Source organism: Ammospiza nelsoni, chromosome 1, assembly GCF_027579445.1.
Source record: "Ammospiza nelsoni isolate bAmmNel1 chromosome 1, bAmmNel1.pri, whole genome shotgun sequence".
Classification (NCBI taxonomy): Eukaryota; Metazoa; Chordata; class Aves; order Passeriformes; family Passerellidae; genus Ammospiza; species Ammospiza nelsoni.
Window position 1 is genome coordinate 47,714,660 of NC_080633.1, and position 18,315 is coordinate 47,732,974.

General features: G+C 37.2%; 1 protein-coding gene across 3 annotated transcripts in view; it reads left to right on the top strand.

Moving 5' to 3' along the window:
• The window catches only part of SEPTIN7 (septin 7), a 78,352-nt gene that overhangs the window by 8,571 nt on the left and 51,466 nt on the right, over nucleotides 1-18,315 (top strand). For 2 of the 3 annotated variants that reach the window (XM_059465873.1, XM_059465890.1), the window contains exon 2: nucleotides 9,709-9,807. In XM_059465873.1, coding sequence (XP_059321856.1) covers nucleotides 9,798-9,807 — 10 coding nt within the window. In that variant the 5' untranslated portion in view covers nucleotides 9,709-9,797. Of the gene's footprint in view, nucleotides 1-7,003; nucleotides 7,022-9,704; nucleotides 9,808-18,315 lie in introns of those variants that run through there. The other variant, XM_059465881.1, reaches the window with a different exon arrangement.

Genomic DNA, 18,315 nt, shown 5'->3' on the forward strand with positions numbered 1-18,315 from the left:
TGATAAAAGCCCTTCACCCTAGTTACTTCTCAAAGGAGAATTGTGCACGTTAACAGAAGAATCAGGATGAATAGTGTAATTTCTCTCTTTAAGGGGAGCACACTTCATTTAGACTATGTTGAATGTGCTCGAGTATTTTTGCATGAATGATTCACCTCTCATTAGCATTTCTGCACCTACATGTTCAAGAAATTTTACTAGATCTGATAGTAACCCTTTGGGCTGGAACTGTAATAATGCTGTTTCTTGTCCTGCCATCCTTACAGCTGCTTGATGAGGAGGCAGGATGGGATGTGCTGCTGGGGAATTCACTTCTGTGGGGATTCCAGGCATTGAACAGAAGGAAGTGCAAAGTGCACACCTGCAAATGCCTTTTTCAGAGTCCCTTGGTTGAAACCTGCCAGCTGGATTGCAGCAATCTGCTCTTCCTGAGAATCTGACTTCTGTGCTTGGGCTAGTGTGAGGTACCTGTGCTGTTGCTGCTGCTTCACCCAGAGATTGGGTGGGGGAATCAGTTGGTTTGGGTTTGTTCTTGGGTTGTTTTTTTTTTTTTTTTTTTTTTTTTTTTTTTTTAAATTTTGTCGACTTTTTTATCATCCCCTGCTGAATCTTTCAGTTAACTGATCCATCTGTCTGCAAATTTTGAAGGAAAATGGAATGTTAGGGTGAACATGAAGGAACTGAAAAAGGATATGACAAAGGAACTAAATGGTACATTGTGGCAAGGCATGTTAGTTTGTTTCTCAACACTTACTGTGCTTTTTTCCTTCTGTTTCCAGTGCTAAGTGAGACTCGAAATGGACTCCATGTAGAGGTGCTGACCTACTTGGGGGAGAATATCCATTTTCTTAAAAATGGCATTTTCAAAACCATAGTTTAGTTGATGTCATAGGAGATGAAAGTGTGAGATAAAAGTGTCTGAAAGATGCTGCCGTTTTGGTATTGATTGGTAGGGTTTTTTGGGGGGGGGTTAAAATTATTTTAAATATTTTTATTTACTTGTCTTTTGGGAAATATCCACAAGCTAAATACACATGAGACATGTTAAATATGAAGTTGAATAGCAAATAGTTTGTTTTCATTCTTGCTGGAGTTGTTTGTGTTCAGTGGTTTTTTTTCCCTTGGAGGCTTTGTATCCTGGGATCTTCCATACTTGGGTTTGGTTTTTTGGTGTTTTTTGAATTTATTCTTTTTCTTTTGTATCTTTTACCTTCAGCCCTTGGTTCAGTGTTTGTGTTGGAAAAAATATTTAAGGACAGCAAAACTGAGGAAGAGTTAGGGAGGTTAATAGTGGTGATTGATGCACCAAGTGATGTGTGCTTGGTGCTGTTCCTGCCACGAGGTCCCCAGCTGCCATTTCATTTCGACCCTGACTTTATAGAGTGGAAGATAATCGGTCACTTCACTGTCAAATGTGATTTCTAGTCGGTCATTCCAGTTGGATGCAAGTTGCTGTGTGATGGTGGTTTGTGTGCTGCTCTCTGCAGGCAGACTAAGGGTTTTTTTAAAGCCAGAATAAAGGGGAAAATACACACTCAAGCAGCTTTAAAATAGTGGTTTTGTACTTTAAAATTCCATCTAAAATGCAAAAAAGGTTTACTTTATTTTCAAGGAATTAATTGCCTAGCTAGTTGTAGTGGAGGTTGAACTATTAAAAAAAAAATCAACATGTGTGGCTGGCCTGAATTATTCTGTAGTTATTGTGGGTAGAACTTTTTAATACTGGATGTTTTAGTTATACAGGCCTGCTTTTATAGTTTAACAACTTTCCTCCTTCTCTGCCCCTTCTATAACTATAATTAGTTACTGCTTAACTGGCTTCATTTTCCTGTAGTTGTCAGCTTTCTTGCACTTTGGCTGCTCAAAGAAGTGCAGCACTGGCTGTGTTGGCTGTAGCTGCTGTGCATATTTATTGTACACTGGCTCTGAAGTCTCTCATATTTTTTTTTACTAGAGAACTTAAGCTTTAGTAGTGTGCCTGTAGCTCTACAGACAAATTATACTGTCTGCTCTTTCTAGTGCAGAGTCCTTTTGCTCTGTATTTCAGCACTATTTTTAATTAGCCAGATGATGGTGTCTGATATGGGAAAAAAAGAGGGAAGCCTAAAGCTCATTCTTCACCTGCTCACTCACTATGCCCAGTGTGATTTTGAGGAACAGTGAAATTAGCGCATTCAGTGGATCAGTGCTTGAAATTAGTACTTACTGACTTCTTCAGCTTGCTACTAGAGACCAAAAGAGATCCTCATTTCTTAATTGTGGTTATGCATTGAAAGGATTTTCTTTTTTTCAATCCTTTGTGGAAATATTTTTTATTTTTTCTAATGTAGGCCATGCCCTCAGTTCACACTTGGAAACCAAGTTGTTGCCTTGCAAAGAAAGGCTGCTGCTGATGTCTCTTTGAGGGAATAGAAGTGCTCATTTCCTTTCCATCAGTGCTAGACTTCTGCCATGCAGATTACAGCAGATGTTACTGACCCAGCAAATATTTTTACTTTATTTGAATAGTGAAAGGACAAATGTATTCATAGATGCTTAGCTTAAGTTTAACTTTGCAAATAGATCTGATGAGTTTCCCTTTTATATTGTTATTTCCATACTTTGTTCTTTTGTTATTTGGATTTTTTTGTTAGTTGTTTTTTTAATATGGATTGTGTTTATTTTAAGGGGTTTTGCAGACAAAAAAGTCAATGCTGAGGTACTACATATTATCTTAATGAGTGCCCATGGATTGTAGAAGCATTATTACACTAAATACTGCTACCTGAAGCCTCTATTTTAAGAATGCAGTAACAAAAACTCTAAGTTGCAAGGTTTGCAGTTGTCTCCGAGATGTGGGAGGACAAGATGAGGAGATGTCTTACTTGTTTTATGTATTGCCTCTATATTGACAAGTTGAAAAAATGCAACGTTAGATAAGCTGTAGAAAATTTGAAGATGTTGGTAAGGCCTTCCTGCGAGTTTTGGAGGCTTCTCTGTATTGATGTGGACACTTCAAATAACTAGCAGTGTTAGAAAGAAGAAAATAAAAAGTTACCGTGTCAGGGGTAGTGGAGGAAATATGGGTAAACAATGCTTATAGACCAGTTGTTATGCATAGAACCAGAAACTGTCAAACTGGTCATACTCACAGCACAGTGGTAGGATATTGCATAGAAATATTGTGGCTAAAGGATTTGCAGAAATTCAGCTAAAAGTTCTAAAAATACTATTTTAATTCTTCATATCATTGTTAGAGCAAGTGCAAATTCTTGTGTCTTAGCAGCACTGAGTAAAGTAAATTGTATATAAAGAAAACTTGCCCTACATCTAGTTACCTTACCAAAATAAATTGACACCATAGCAAATGTAAATTGTAGAAAAAATACCGTGTTCAGAGGATGCTCCTGGTTCCAGCTGTGTGAAATGCGTGAAGAATGATAAGCTTTTCTTTTCATTGTTGATGACAACAAACATTGCTATGCCAAATGCAGAGGGTATCTGCCCTTTCTAATATCACTTTGTGTTATGGTCAGATTTCAACAATTTTTGGATTTTCTGTGATTTTCTGGATACTTTTAAAAGCAGTATTTCCTAGGAGTGACTAGAGGAAAAATAAGTATTTCTTAGAGTAAGTTTGATTGAGAAGTGCTAAAGCCAGCTTTGATTAGAAAGGACAGTGACTCCTTGATGTCACACTGCTTTTCTGTTTGCTCATCTATTTTCTGTCCAGCTGTCTTCATTAATATTTGCTGCTAGTTTGGCTATGTCATAAATCCTCAAAGAGTTCTCATAACATCCTAGTACAGGCTGTTGGTTGCTACCAGTGCATAGAAGCTGCACTTACCTGTGTTGAGTGTGAGCTGAACTCTCAGAGGTAAAAAATGGCTTTAGCTCACCTTGGAGTTCTGTCTCCTTTTTGTCAGAGAGATAAGGTGTGCTCTTTTATCAGGCACTGGACCTTAGGCCAGAGGCTCTCATCTTTTGGTCCAGATGGTAATATGTGAAGAATGACTTTAAATTTATCATTCCTGAACACAGTCATTCCAGAATAAAGGAGAAAGGTAAATTACAGTGTCTGGGCAATAATGAAGATGACAGACTTATTTAAAGAGAAACTACTTTTTTTTTTTTTAATATCAGTGATCTTCTTTAGAACTGCTTGGGAAGCCACTGATGCCTTGTTTCTCTTTTCACTCATTTGCATAGTTAGAGTAGTTTGCTGCTGGCTATTAATTCATTGATTCTGATGATGGATCCAAAAACACCACCAGCTCTGCAGCTGGTTTATGTGGGCTGTGACATTTTGCTTGAGGGAGACGTACATTAAAGCAACATTGAGTACACAGAGTAGATGCACTGAAAGTCATCTGAGGCCAAGTTTATAATTGTATTGCTTGCCTTCATTTGTGCTGAGTTAGATTGGAGATTGCTGACAACTACAAGAAGATGAAAATATTAGAATACTTGATATACAATGATAGCTGGAATGCATCATGGATGATTGTAAAATGATACAAATGGACTGCTGTGCTGTATGCTCAGTGACAAGCTGTGAACGTGTTTTAGAGCTCAGGAGTGAGGTCTTGTGTACAGTTCACAGTATCATCAGCTCAGTGCTTGGAAGGATTCAAATACGTTACATGTTGGGAATTGATAAAAGGGTGAGAGTAAGAGATAGCACATGATCAGACATTGGATCTGTGTTTGCCTCTTGGACACTGTGTGTAGCTCTTGCCCTGGCTTCGTCAGAAGAGTACAGAGCTAGAGTAGAGTTATGTAAGAGCAGCAGGAGCAATCAGAGACATGAAATGGCTTCTTTTGAGCACAGTACATTAGATGATTAGGGCTGTTTTCCAATGAAGATACTACTGTGCTAACAGGAGGTAATTTTGAAATGATATTCATCCTTTTAACAATGTACAGGGGCAGTCCTTGCTAGAGAGACTTTTGTGGATGCTGTTTGTGATTATAAGAGTGTGCATGGAAGAGAAATTGGTCAAATGCTGTTTAAGTGAAGAAATAGCCCATCCTAAATGCTTGCGAGGTGGATCTTTGGTGATTGTGGAGGTGTTAAGAGAAACACTGCTCTGTTTATTCTGCTGTGTGTGCTACCTTAGATGTATGTTTCTGGCCTCAGGTGAAGGCAGAACTTCGGTGTGACCCATGTGGCTGTTCTTGCTGGATGATAGGATTTCAAATAGTACTGCTTTTGTCCAGGAAAGGAGGCGCCTGTGTTCACTCAGTGAACTAGTGCTTGATGATGTTACCCTTCTTTCACAGTTGAAAGCAGTGATGTGCTACATGATACCTGATAGTAATGTATTACTTAGGGTGGTTGATATTAAAATCTTGGAGTACTGGGGCTGCTGTGGGATCTGCAGTATCAGTTATGTTCCAGGCTGCACAGCTCGCTCCAGTTCTGCTTCATATGCATCTGTCTTCCTCCCAAAACAAAGGGAGCTTCCTCCCAGAGCATCTTGTGCCACCTTTCTGCGAGGCACAGAGAAGGACTGGCATTGATCCAGCAGTGCTTTGCTTTTTTGTCCTTTCAGAAGAGTACAGCAGCAGTGTACCCAATGTGCTGAGCTAGTATGGCTCTGGGTGCTGATAGACCATGAAGGGGGCTGTGGAAACAGAAAGCTTATATTGCATTACATAGACAAGCAGAAGGAGACTTCAGTGCCACTTTGAAGTGCAGTTTCCATCACAGTGTAGAGTTTCTAAAAATAAATTCAAACTCTGGAACTATGGGATTGATTAAAAATTAGGTATTAAGATGCAGAAGCATCTTAACTGCTGGCCTAGAATTTGCTATTAAGATGGGGTTTTTTACTTACTTTTTTAGTATCTATGTATTGAAATACTCAAGCCTGGGAAGATGTTTAGTGACAAACAGGATCTTTGTGATACAACTTTTAGTTAAGGTATTGTAAGTGGTGTGTTGGAGAACTGTTGTAGACCTCTTGTCACGCACAGAGTTAGATGTTGTTGAACAGACACGTAGCTTGTGTTCCCTGCTTTGTTCTTTATTTTCTGGCTGTTGAACCATGACACTTGTGCCCAAGGTTGCAGCAGTGCTCTAATGCTCAGTGTTGCAAATGAAGTGAATTGACGCTGTTCACTGAATGTGTAAAGTGACTTAGAAACACAGAATCCTGGAAGATATTTGTGAGGATGATGGCTTTGGTCTTTGTACCTTTTCCAGACTAAAATAAAGATGCTGTGTAGTAGTGTGGTGAAATGAGATTGCATGTTCTAGTGAACACCTCAGAAGAAGAAACATGCCTGAACCCATTACAGGTTCAGATAGCATATGGCAATCAAAAATGTGTTGAATACCTGAAGTAAAAAGAGCTATTGTTTAAGCTGCCTGTATTGATGATTAAATGGCTGGAGTTTGTGTAGTATATTACCATGAAATTCGGTTGTTTTATGTATAATCCAAACTAAATTAAGGTTACTAACAGACAATTAAGGAGGCCTGCAAGAAAGGTGAAGAGGGATTTTTAACAGGAGAGGACGAGGGAAAATGGCCTTCAGCTGACAGAGAATAGGTTCAGATTAGCTCTTGGGAAGAAATTGTTTATTGTGAGGGTGGTGAGGTGCTGGAACTGATTGTCCAGAGAAGTTGTGGATGCACCATCCCTGGAAGTGTTCAAAATCAGGTTTGATGGGGCTTAGAGCAGACTGACCTAGTGGAAGGTCTCCATGCCCATGACAGGGGGTTTCGAAGTAGATGTTCCTCCATACCCCTTCCATCCCAAACCATTCTGTGATTCTGCTTAAAATGCTGCATCCTAAGCATAGTAGGTGGAAAATACTGTGAGTTATTTTGATCAAATGTAAGTAACGTTTTCTTCTTTTCTTTTCTTTTCTTTCTCACACTGCCCCTCTTCCTCTCTCTGGATTGTGGCTGCACCTGCATGGACTCGTTGCTGCAATGGTTCAAATTCATCATTTTGCTGGACTACTTCTGGATCTATTCTCCTGATATCTTCAATTGTGAAAATGATGGAAACGTGTTGTTTACAAAGTAGCTGTAAGTATTACCTTGATGCAGATGTTTTACAGCTAATGTAGGAATAGAGGCAGCATGAGGTTTTTATTAGATGAACTAAAATTGAGCGTAGGTAACAGCTGGTTGAAAATCAAGAAGGGGTAAAAATTAAGGGGAAGGTATTGTAAGTATTAGAAATGTGAGATCTCATTTGGCACCGTGTTCAAGACAGTGGAAGTCAACTCTTTTACCAAAAAAAGTACTAAGTTCCTTTAAAAGCTGTTGCAGGAATTAAAGAAACTCAATTCCTAATTTGTTTTGGTCTCTTTAGAAGTGGCAGATCATGAACAAAGGCAGCCATTTAAGAACCAGTATGTTGAAATCTTCAGTTTTAATTGGTGTACCAGAAATCTGAATCTGGCATCCAGCTGCAATTTTTTAAAAGGCTTTTTCCTAATGAGGACAAATGCTCACATTAAACACAGCATTAATGCCCAATGTAACATTTGATACATCTTCATCTTTCTGGTTACTACCATTTTTATTTCGTTATCTAAAATTGTGGGTGTAATTAATGTAGACCCACTTAATAAAGCAAACAACCCAAAATTTGCCATCTCTTCTTTTTTAGCATTTCATACTCAGTGATCTAGAAGTACAGAGGGGTAAAACTATCTGAAGTGTGGAGCTCTTTATAAAGGTGAAGAGAAATAACTTTAGTTCAAGACCAGAATTATATGGAAACCCATTCTTTTAAGCAAAAGAATTAGCTAATGAGGCAGTGAGGTGTTTCTGGTAAACATGACACACATTAAAAGGTATGTAGATACTAAAAAATGCAGGTGACTGACAAGTAGAACTATTAGGAGTGCCTGACTGTGATTAGATATTTCATATCTGGTAGGATGAATAGGAGTTCCACATCCTTAATGGTTATTAAGGACCTGCACTGTTAAGGAGCCCTTTAATATCTTTAACAGCACTGACCTGCATGTCATGTAATATCTCTAAAGCATTGGCTCCAGCTCAGGGTTTCAGATTGTGATAAATTCCATTCCTTACATGCAGTAATAGATTGGAAAATTAAAACAAATATTTGGATTTTAAATTCCTGGCAGATTTTTAAAATACTTTAAAACCTTTCAGATGAGATTATAGCTGCACCAAAGCCTATATTGAAACAAAAAGCTTTAAAAAAGTTCCTTGATGACACAACACAAAGATTCCTACATTTAGGGAAGTAACAACATTTGTTGCATTATGATTATTTAAACTGGAGCCTCTAACTTAGTCTTTGCAATGGTGTAGTTTTGTTTGAGGTTATTAATAGTTCATTTGCCAAATGGAGAAATCAGTTGGGTGACTTAAAACACAGAGTCCATTTATTGACTAGTGCTGTTGGATTGCCTAGAGGTTAGTTCTTGCATTCAATGCTTTAAAGGTGATAGTGGTTTTATATCCTTGCTTTAATTGAAGAAATATTTTTAATTTAAAAATTCTGAGTTTATTACTGCTTTGAACTTATTCTGTCAATTTTAGAAAGAAAGAATTTCAAAATAAATGACTCAACCACATACCAGACTTGAATTAACCAAACTGTATCCCATACAGAGAAGTTCTGAGCCAAGAGTGCCTGCAAGAGAAAAATTTTTTACAAATTATTTTTTAGAATTCCTCTGTTCTCATAAAGATAATTTTAGGCAGTGGAATTTGAACTTGTAGACAGCACTTCAGCTGTGTGGGTATGTACAGCTCTCAAACTCTGAAACTGAGGCAGTACCACCATCACATGACATCCTCTCAACTTTGCATGGACATAACGCCTAAAGGCTGAAATCACTGCTCCGTGACTAGCAGTGCCTTGTGTTGCTTTTAGTAGACAGTTTTCTCAAGAAAGTATTTTCAGAATCTTTGTAAAATATCTAAATTGCCCAGTCTCATAAGACAATCCTCAGAGCTGCTGCATTAATAAACAAACAGTTGTGAGATTGTGCTGGAAGAGTGGTGTAAAGGTAGCACAGTTGAACTTTGAAAGATTGCTGGGTCTAGTACAGTGAGGAGGAGGCATTTTAAGTACCTCCAGCATTTTCATTAATGTGGTGAGAAGAAGTAATGGCTAACATCCAGAATTCTTCTCTTGTTTCACAGTAGGCACTATTTTGGGTAAGTTTTGCAGAGTACAAGGCAACTGAAGTTTTGCCTGTATGGAGAGTTTATGCAAGGCATGCTGCATTAGTGTAAGTCTGGGTTTGACATGAAGGCCTGCAGTTGAATGACACAGAAGCAGAGGTCTCAAGTTGATTCCCTTCATGTTGAGGCAGTACCACCATGACTTGGAAATACAGGAAGGGTGGATTCATACTGCTGGCCTGTGTGTCAAATGGGCATTGGTACCAAGTTGATTATGTTTTAATTTGTTTGCACATGCTCACTGTGCAGGCATAATATGGCAATTGCATTTGCCCAAAATACTCCTAGTGTACCTGAGTTTCTGTGCCAGTTTTTCTGACCATCCAGACAAAAAATTGTTTTTTGTATTTTTTGCTGCAGTTCATTATACTGTCTTGAATGTAGACAGCTTGGGCTGTTGAGAGGTTGGGTAGATAGCACTTTTCTACAAATGTGAAAATGAAGTGAACATTTCATTAACTAAGAATACAAGCCAATTAGGAAATTACTTGCTTTCCTTTTAACTTTTTCTTTTCCTAAATATCTCTTGCTTTAGCAACAGAAGAACCTTGAAGGATATGTGGGGTTTGCAAATCTTCCAAATCAAGTTTACCGAAAGTCTGTGAAGAGAGGATTTGAGTTCACGCTCATGGTAGTAGGTAAGTTTCCCTCTTTGTTTTGAGTGTTGATAGTTAGAAGTATTTTGACATAGTTCTTAAAATCTGTGATGATGATGTAAGTATGTTTTGCATGATCTCAGGAGAAAACATGGATCTTCCCCTGCTGGACTGATAAATTTAATGAGGAGACAAATAAATGATGAGAACTATGTACTTCATATGGTCTTAGGAAAACAGTTTGGTGTGGATCTGGTCTAAAATGCTACTTGCAAGTATGACTGAAGTAATTTGAATTTGATTGTCATTTGAATAAAAAAGAAATTTTTGTGGTTGAGTGCAACACGGCAAACCTCGTATATAACCAGGCAGTAGGATCCTGTCTGTCCTGCCCTTCTGTGGCCACAAAACTATGCTGCAAAATCAAAGCTTTAATTTAAACAAACCTTTCTAGTTTGTATGGTTGCAGAGAAAACCAAATGTAAACAGTTTGTTCCCTATGGACTGCAGTAAATGGGAAATTATTGTTAGTTTGAATGAATAATGCCATTCAGAGCAGTTCATTTAGGCTTCAGTGATGACCCAAATTTGTCATCTTTCCTGCTAAGGAATCTCATTTCTTTCTTTTTTCTTGCTCTTTTGAGTACTTTTATGATAATAGACTGTTAGTAAAGTTGGGTACATTCACATGTAACTGATGCTACTGGATATGTGACCTTGTTTTGGCATGCCAATCAGCAAAATAATAATAATAATAATAATAGTTTAGAAAGTGTTTTATAATAGCCATCTGTCACTTTGTTATCTAGTTCTGTCTTTTGTAATTTGGCTAGCTTGTAGTGCTTTGTTTTGTCATCAACACAATAGATTTCTTGTGCAGGCTTTATGTGCATGTAGCATAACAGTACTATTGACAGTTAGAAATCAAGGGCAAATTGGTACAAACTCATTGTATAGGTCATGTATATTTTTCTTTTGATTACAGAAGTGAGCTAGAATTTTAAAACTTGAGGGTTGTGTTCTTCTTTTGGAGCTTGATGACAGGTTCCTTTACAGTCTAGCATCCAAGTACATATTTAGTACAAAACTGTTCAGTCTAAAGTAAAATTTGGTTTTCTGCTATCTACAGAAAATAAAAAGGAGGAAGGGATGAAACTGTCCTCATAAGTGGTAGATGTAGGGATGTGATACAACTGGAGAAAGTCTGCAAAATTACCTCAATATTCTCTTGTTTCCCTGTAGTATAGTTTAAAGCAATTACATTTAGGAAAGTTGTAGAAGATGGAAGAAGAGGAATTGTTCCAAAACTAGATTGAAAATGAGATGTTGACTCATTTTTATAGTTTTACTAAATAGTTTTACTATTTTTTTACTAAGACTTCATTTGTTTGCATGGAAATTTGTGCCACTGTCTGGAAGCTTACTAGGAGAGGTGGCAGTATTTTCCTAAATTAAAAATGCCACTAATTCTCTTCTTTTGACCCCCAAGTATTGAAATCAGATACTTGAAAGTGAGTGTTTAAACAAAATGGTGGCTGATCTTTTAGTACTCTGGAGACATTTGGGGAGGGGTGGGTTAGGGAAATTTTTTTGTTTCAAAGTTAAGTGCCTGGTAATAGTATGCCCTGAAAATATGTGTTTGTTTTTAAATATGAAGATGAAATAGTTTGTGTATTACTGATCACTTGTGTTGGTAAACACTGTAATGTAATCTGCAAGTAGATTGTTAGGATTGTAAATACTTGTTGCTGTATTCATCCTGTGAGGTAGTGTACTCTAATGTGGTTTGAAGTCTTTAGCTGACGTAATGATACAAATCTGTAATAGCAAATGGAGTTATCTATAATCTACTTGATAAAGTTTAAAAGTCAGAATGTAGTGTTTATCTGTGTATGGTCAATGCTGGGAAAATAAGAATACTGGATGTATTTTCTCTTGGAGATTATCTAAAATTTTCTCTTGGTCTTTCTCCTACTAAGAGTTGTGTGTGTGTGGCTACCTTTTACTGCAGATTGCACAACTACTGGTCTGCTGGCTCTGCTCTATTTGGAGGTAGTTAGTGTGTTACCCATTTGTTCTGAGAGGCAAAAAGAGAAAAAATATGCTTGTGTTTGGTAAACAGGTACAACAAAGACAACAAATCCTATTTGGGATCTGTGTCCAGCTATTTTCAGGTGTCCATGAGGTTTGATATTGCAGCTAATGCATTTGTATAGAAACTGTTTTCCTGTTGTACCTCTAGTCTGGAATTATCAGTTAAACTTAATAGGTGTGCATAGTGGTATATCTGACTTTTTGGTCTTTGGAATGTGTGGTATGAAAATTGACTAGAGCAGTGTTTGGGGGGAATTTGCCAGTATGGTTATACTATTGTGTGTGTTTCTAGTGCTGTAGAAACAATTCTGTTTTCAGTTTAACAGTGTAAGATTTTTGTGACTGAGCAAAAATCAGTAAGTACAGCATCAAACAGATCTGTTGTTTCCAGTAAGAAGTTTTGCAGGTAAGTAGATTAATTTTGCAGAACATTTCCTGTGCCTAAAGCATGAATGTGAGTACATAAAATGCCTATTTCCCCAGTTATTGTCCTTGCCCTGGAATGGTGGAGCTGCCCATAGCAGTGTGTGGTGGCTTCCTGCTCTCCTTTGTGCCAGGGAAGTTAGACAGTGGACTTTTAAACATGGGCATGCATAAGGCCTAGAAGTTGTTGAAAAGCCTAGAGAATGGTTTCTGGAGCAAGTTTTCTCCTCCTGAGCTAAGTTGGTTGGTGGCATTGCTTTGGACCCATGTGGACAATTGTCTGTCTGTAACTTGCTCTTTTGAGTTAGGGCTTGGTAGGATTGATGTATCTGAGGCTTGTAAATGTTAGTGAGCTCTTTTCTAAAAAGTACAGTTGCTGATTTCCAGATGCTATAGTGTTTACTTTAAATATAACTAATAGGTAAAGTGATTATGAACTACCCACATACAAGTATAAAAAGAGGATTTCAAAATACCTTTTTTATATCAACTGTTTTAAGAATCATTGAAAAGTAAACCTTAATAGAAACTGGTGTTACTCTATAATATTTAGCCACAATAAGCATTTTGACATTTCTGTCTCTGTTTCTTTTCTCTAAATTGTATTGATTCTTTTGTTATAAACTTTTCTTGAGAAGCTGAAGACTGAGATAGCCTTTTGTTTTCCTCATTAATCAGTTTTCATTGATTTGTCCTTCATCTTCATGAGAATTTCATATCAGTTATATTCTCAAAGGCTTAGCAGTAGTTTTCATCATGCTGCTTCTGCAACGAGATGGTTTTGCAGAATGAAAACTCACAAGCACCTTCTCTCAGGATATGGCATAAAGTGAGCAGAAATATACATTTAACTGAGCTCCATTCTTGATTCTTTCAATGTAAGACATTTAAGTAGTGGTTTAAAGCAACTGGTTCTGCATCTGAAGCATTAAAGCTCAGCAGTGGAAAAAATGTCAAGTTTGCCTTGGTAGCCTGCTTCCTTCATAATCTTGTGTAATCTCTTCCAAGTATAAGACATTTGTTGAAACACTTGAGAACTCGGCATAAATATTTAGTCTGTCTGAAATCCAAAGAGTATTCTCTGTATTTCTCTACTGTACGGTTTTTTTGGAGGAAAGTACATGTTTAAGTCAGATGCTTAAGAAAACAAAACTTCCAGAAGCACTACCACTGTGGTTAGTAACTCACAATTAAAGAAAGTCTTAATTGTGGAATTGTAGTTCTGTCTGTTTGTTAATATAATTACACTTGCTTAAGTAGTGGGTGTGTGTTTTTGCTTTTGTGTATATGAGGTGTGGAACAAATAGTTATTTTTCAGCATGTCTTCCTTCTAAACTCTGAGTCAGGAAATCCCTCTTTTGTTGTTGCATTGAAATGACGCTGGAAACGGGATTTGAACCAATACCCAAGTAGATACAAGGTCATAATTCTTAAAAGTTCATTTCTCCTGTAGACCTTATGTACTTAAGAATATGTATTTGTGGTGACTTTTCCTAGAGCTGTGTATTTCAAAGTGTTCAGGCTTCATGAGTCGCATTAGAAGATGGACTTTCAAGTTTGGGGTTTTTTAAAAGTGATCTGATTTCCAAAGTCAGAACACTTAGAGTTGAGTGGTTTCCACAGGACCTTTCTGCGCAGTTCCTAGTTCTTGAGCAACTGTTTGGTAGCTGTGACTTTGAAAGGTGTTTTGAAACCTCTCCCATAGTAAATTGCCTGTTTTGTTTCCAAATTGTTCCTTTAGCCTTGTTGATCACCTGTAGATTACAGCTGGAAGGAAAATGCCATGCAATATTGTTGGAGTCTTTCATTTGTAATTATATGCACACTCAAGGGGTTTGGTTTAAACATGGTTTTTTGGCATGGATGCAAAGAAAAGGACTGTATTTTGCAAGACTTGAAGTTACATTAAAGAAGCATCACACCGTGATTTTAAAATGCTTTTATTGTTCACTGGAGAAAGCTGGGACTGATTTAATACTTGTATCTTCTGGTGATGGGTCATGTTCTAATCAGAAAGGGAACAAGTGAAGGGGGTAATTCTAAAGAAATTTATTTATCAAACCAACCAGTAGTACTAAGACACTCAGCTACTCACAGATACTTATTCTTTACTTGCTGTCAATTTTAATGCCAAGAACAAAACCATTTATCACAGGATAGAAAGAATAATTAAATTAAAAGTAACCTGTGTGTGGGCAGGTTACAACTAAGTAGGAAGAGTTTTGGGATGTTGCCAGTTCTTGTTGATCTACTGTGATTTGAAATGCTCCTAGTTAAGGTTTCAGTCGTGTCTCTACCACAGTATCTGAGTAGGTGTTTGGCCTTTGGTGTCACCTTCATTACCTGGCTGGTGAGGATCCTGCTCTGCCCTTGCTGAGTGTGCAGTGCCTTGTGCATCCAGTCAGGGGAGTGCAGGACTGGAGTAGTTCCCTCTTGTTTTTACAATGAAGCAGCATGTGATGGAAAAGAACTAGCAAGATTTCTTGCAGGTATCCTGCCTCCACTCCCCTGTAAGTTCCTTTCTTCAGAATACCTGAATTCCTCTAGTTCTCTCATCCTCTGAAAACTGCTCTGTGTGCCATTGGACATCTTTGGCTGCAGCCCCTTTTGGGCTACTTGCATGGGGACTGCCTGGATGGTGCAGCTGTGCCAGTGGGCTAGGGCTGGGTTAGGCAGCACTCTTCCAGTTCTCAGGGGACTTTTTCTATAACGAGATGTTGGAGGCTGCCTTCAAGTGTTGTGCTATAACCCAAATAGATCCTTTAGAAAACTAGCTAATAAATAAAATAAAGTTGCAGAGATTCTATTCACAGGATTATGAGGTTTCCCTGAAGTATACATATAGAAAAGGTTGTTTCTAAGGTTACTGAATTCTTTAAAGAAGTAATTTATTGTATTCCCTCGATGATGCCTACGAAGTATAAAAGTTGATGGCTGAATATGTTAACATGTACCTGATGGGGATGCCAAAGCAAAATAGGTTGAACATAGGAGAATTGGCAGAGGTAAAACCCAAAGAAATTGGTGGAACTCAGAATGGAGCCAGTGTATGCCCACAGATGACATGCTCCTCTGGAGTAATCTCTGTTTTGGAATAGTGCCTCATCAGTTGCCTATTACTCCTTTTTGTGGAAAGGAATAATTTTTTGAGAGGGCAGAATAGATGAATTCTGAAAATCGTTAATGAAGAAATAAGTGTCTCTCCAAGATGTGAAAGATCAGCAACTTAACAGTGAGTTTACTGGCCTGCATGATTTTCCAGTGAGTTACTTTCAAGTGGGAGCTTGAGGTACATTCATGTGAATACTTGGCTTCAGTTAGAAAATTTTCTCTCATACTTTTTTTTGCTTTATGGATGGATTTTTTTCTTTTTTTCCCCTCCTCTTTCTTTTGTGAACTACAACTGGCAACAAACTTGCTGCTTTCACCTATTTTGTAGTGTTTTGCTGTTTCTTTTTTCTGTGGCTGGGAAAAGAAACCTGCACAAGTGTATAACCTGATGGAAAAGAGGAACTTTTTACAGTGGGTTGTTGCTGAAACTTATTGCCAGGGAAATGCAGCTAATCAACCTATTTGAGCTTATCAAATAGTTTCAAATACTTTCACAGATTGCTTGTAGCATAGTGGCTTTTAATTGCTCAATAGGAAAAAAAAATCTTAATTTTTGTTAAGCTCATTTTAAACATTTTTCCTCTCTGTGCAGTAGCTTAAAGGTTCTAATGAACAGAACTAAAGTTGGCATTTAATAGGATTGGTCTTCAATTCTCATTTTTAAATTGTTTGCAATTACAACATTAATTGGAATTGTAGTGCTTACTGGATAACTTCTAAAGAGCCTTTGGATTTTTGTTTTCTTATTAAGTGTTTGGATGCAAAGCTTCTTGAGTAGATTATATGAAAGCCAACTACAGTAAGGTACTTTTTATTAGATGCTTGCTGTTACATGACTCAAGTTCTGACAACTAACCTTAAGTACCAAGTATTTGTATATTAAAATATTACTTGGAAGAACAAGGAAAATGTTTTTGTAAAGCACTGGTGATTGTAAGTTTCTCATGTGGCAGTATTTTGGTCAGATCTTAATTTATCTATTAAAATTCTTTGTTTACTGGCAAAGTTTTTTATTGAAAGAGACCTATATTTCAAAGTGTCTGGATGTGAACCCATAATTTGGCAAAAATCTGCCTGTAATCTAAATGGCTTTTATTTGAAAAAAAAATTGATGATTCTGTTGCAAACAATTTTTTTTCTATTCCATAAATTGGTTTTTTGTCAGTCCCATAACAAATGCTGTGGATTATTTTACTGGATCTCTAATAGATGAATTCAGGAAATTTCACAGAAAACATCTAATGAGAGATTGTGCTCTGCATTGTGTAGGTGTCATTTTCAATTTTGAAGCTTTGTGGATTTTTTTGGTGGTTCTCTGCATCAATCCTGTCACAATACTAGCTGTCTTCAGGCCTTCTTTGCTATATTCCTAACTGCATAAATATTTTTTCAGCTTTTATTTTCTTCTCCTACCTTTTTTTGTTTTATTTCTAAATAAAAATGTGCTTGCTGATTTTACACATCCAGCTATGTGTGCACATGCGCACAAACCCACAGTTACTCTGCTGATATTTAGTTTTTTGTAGTAAGCTTGTTCATTATGGTGAGATCAGCATTTGAATTGGTCCTTGTTGTTGGTGACAGGTCTGTAGATCACAATTTAGCTGCAATGAATGTATCTGGCATTTTGATATTAGAATAAGGATAATTAGCAATGTGTGAAGTCGAACACATCTTAGAGAAGGTACCAAACGAATGGAATGTTTTATTTCTTAAATTGATTATCAGGTGGCCAACACTTGGTTTGATGCTACTCCACAGATTGTCCTGAGCTGTCACATGCATGAGCAGAGTGTGAACTAAATGTTGCAAATCTTGTAAGCAGTGACCTGTTAGAAGTCACATTAATACTGTTTCCAGTTCCTTAGCCCAGGATGATCAGGTGACACTATACTGCAGCACTGGTTTTTGAAGCCGTCATTGCTACAAGCCCAGAGTGAGATTCAAAGTAGGAGCCAGTTTTTTGTACAGATAAATATGCAGTATGAATTTAAAACTGCTTCTCATTCTCATTTCTTGTTGGCTGAAAATGTTAGTCTTGCCTGCTGTATCAGGAAATGCTGACAACTTTTCCAAGGAAGAGGTTCATTTTGTAAACAAAATAATATTCTTGGATGGAGCATTTGTGGTCTGAATATCCAGTTGTAGTAAAGCCTATGTGACCCATTAAATGTGATTCAATGTGATTGTTTTGCCTCTGGCTGATTTTGCAACAGTCAGTTCAGATCTTCCCTGTCGATCCATTTGAAACAGTTTTTCTTCCTTTTCCAGTTTTTTTCTTTATGTAGTATGGCTGTTACATGCAACTGTTTCATTATGGGTTTGGATATTTTTCTATTGAGGTTCTGAGCACATATATTGATAAATTAGAGTTTATACTGTATTCTTGTCTTGAATTTCTCTTATTAAATAGAATGAGATTCTTCTAATTTTTTTTCTCACTTCTTATGGTGTATCTGATGGTATTTTCTAGTAATTTTTACCATAATGCAATACTTTAAACAGACTGTTTAGATTTATCAGTATCTGGAGGGGGGAGAAAGGCTGCTAAAGCTGACTGTTTAATCAAATTACTTTTTTCTGTTTGAGTTCTTGTCATCCTTTACTTTCATCCTGATTTTTCTCTGTAGGTAGTTTACCAAGAGAACAAATTTGGGAACTTTTACACTCCATCTTGGAATAGTGCTAATTTTCTCTCAGTGTTGATTTAAGCTATGTTAAGTTTGTAATGCCATTTGGTATAGTTCCTTCTTTCTGTTAAACTTGAAGTGAAGGGTTTTTTTGAGGGTCCTGGTTTCCTAATTTCACGGTAATTTCTGGCTTTTTATCAGTGAAACTTTGGTTTTGGTCATAGATGGAACTGTAAGTCAGAATTGTGCTGATATCTTCAGACTGGACCCACGTGTCTGTCAAAGTTAATGC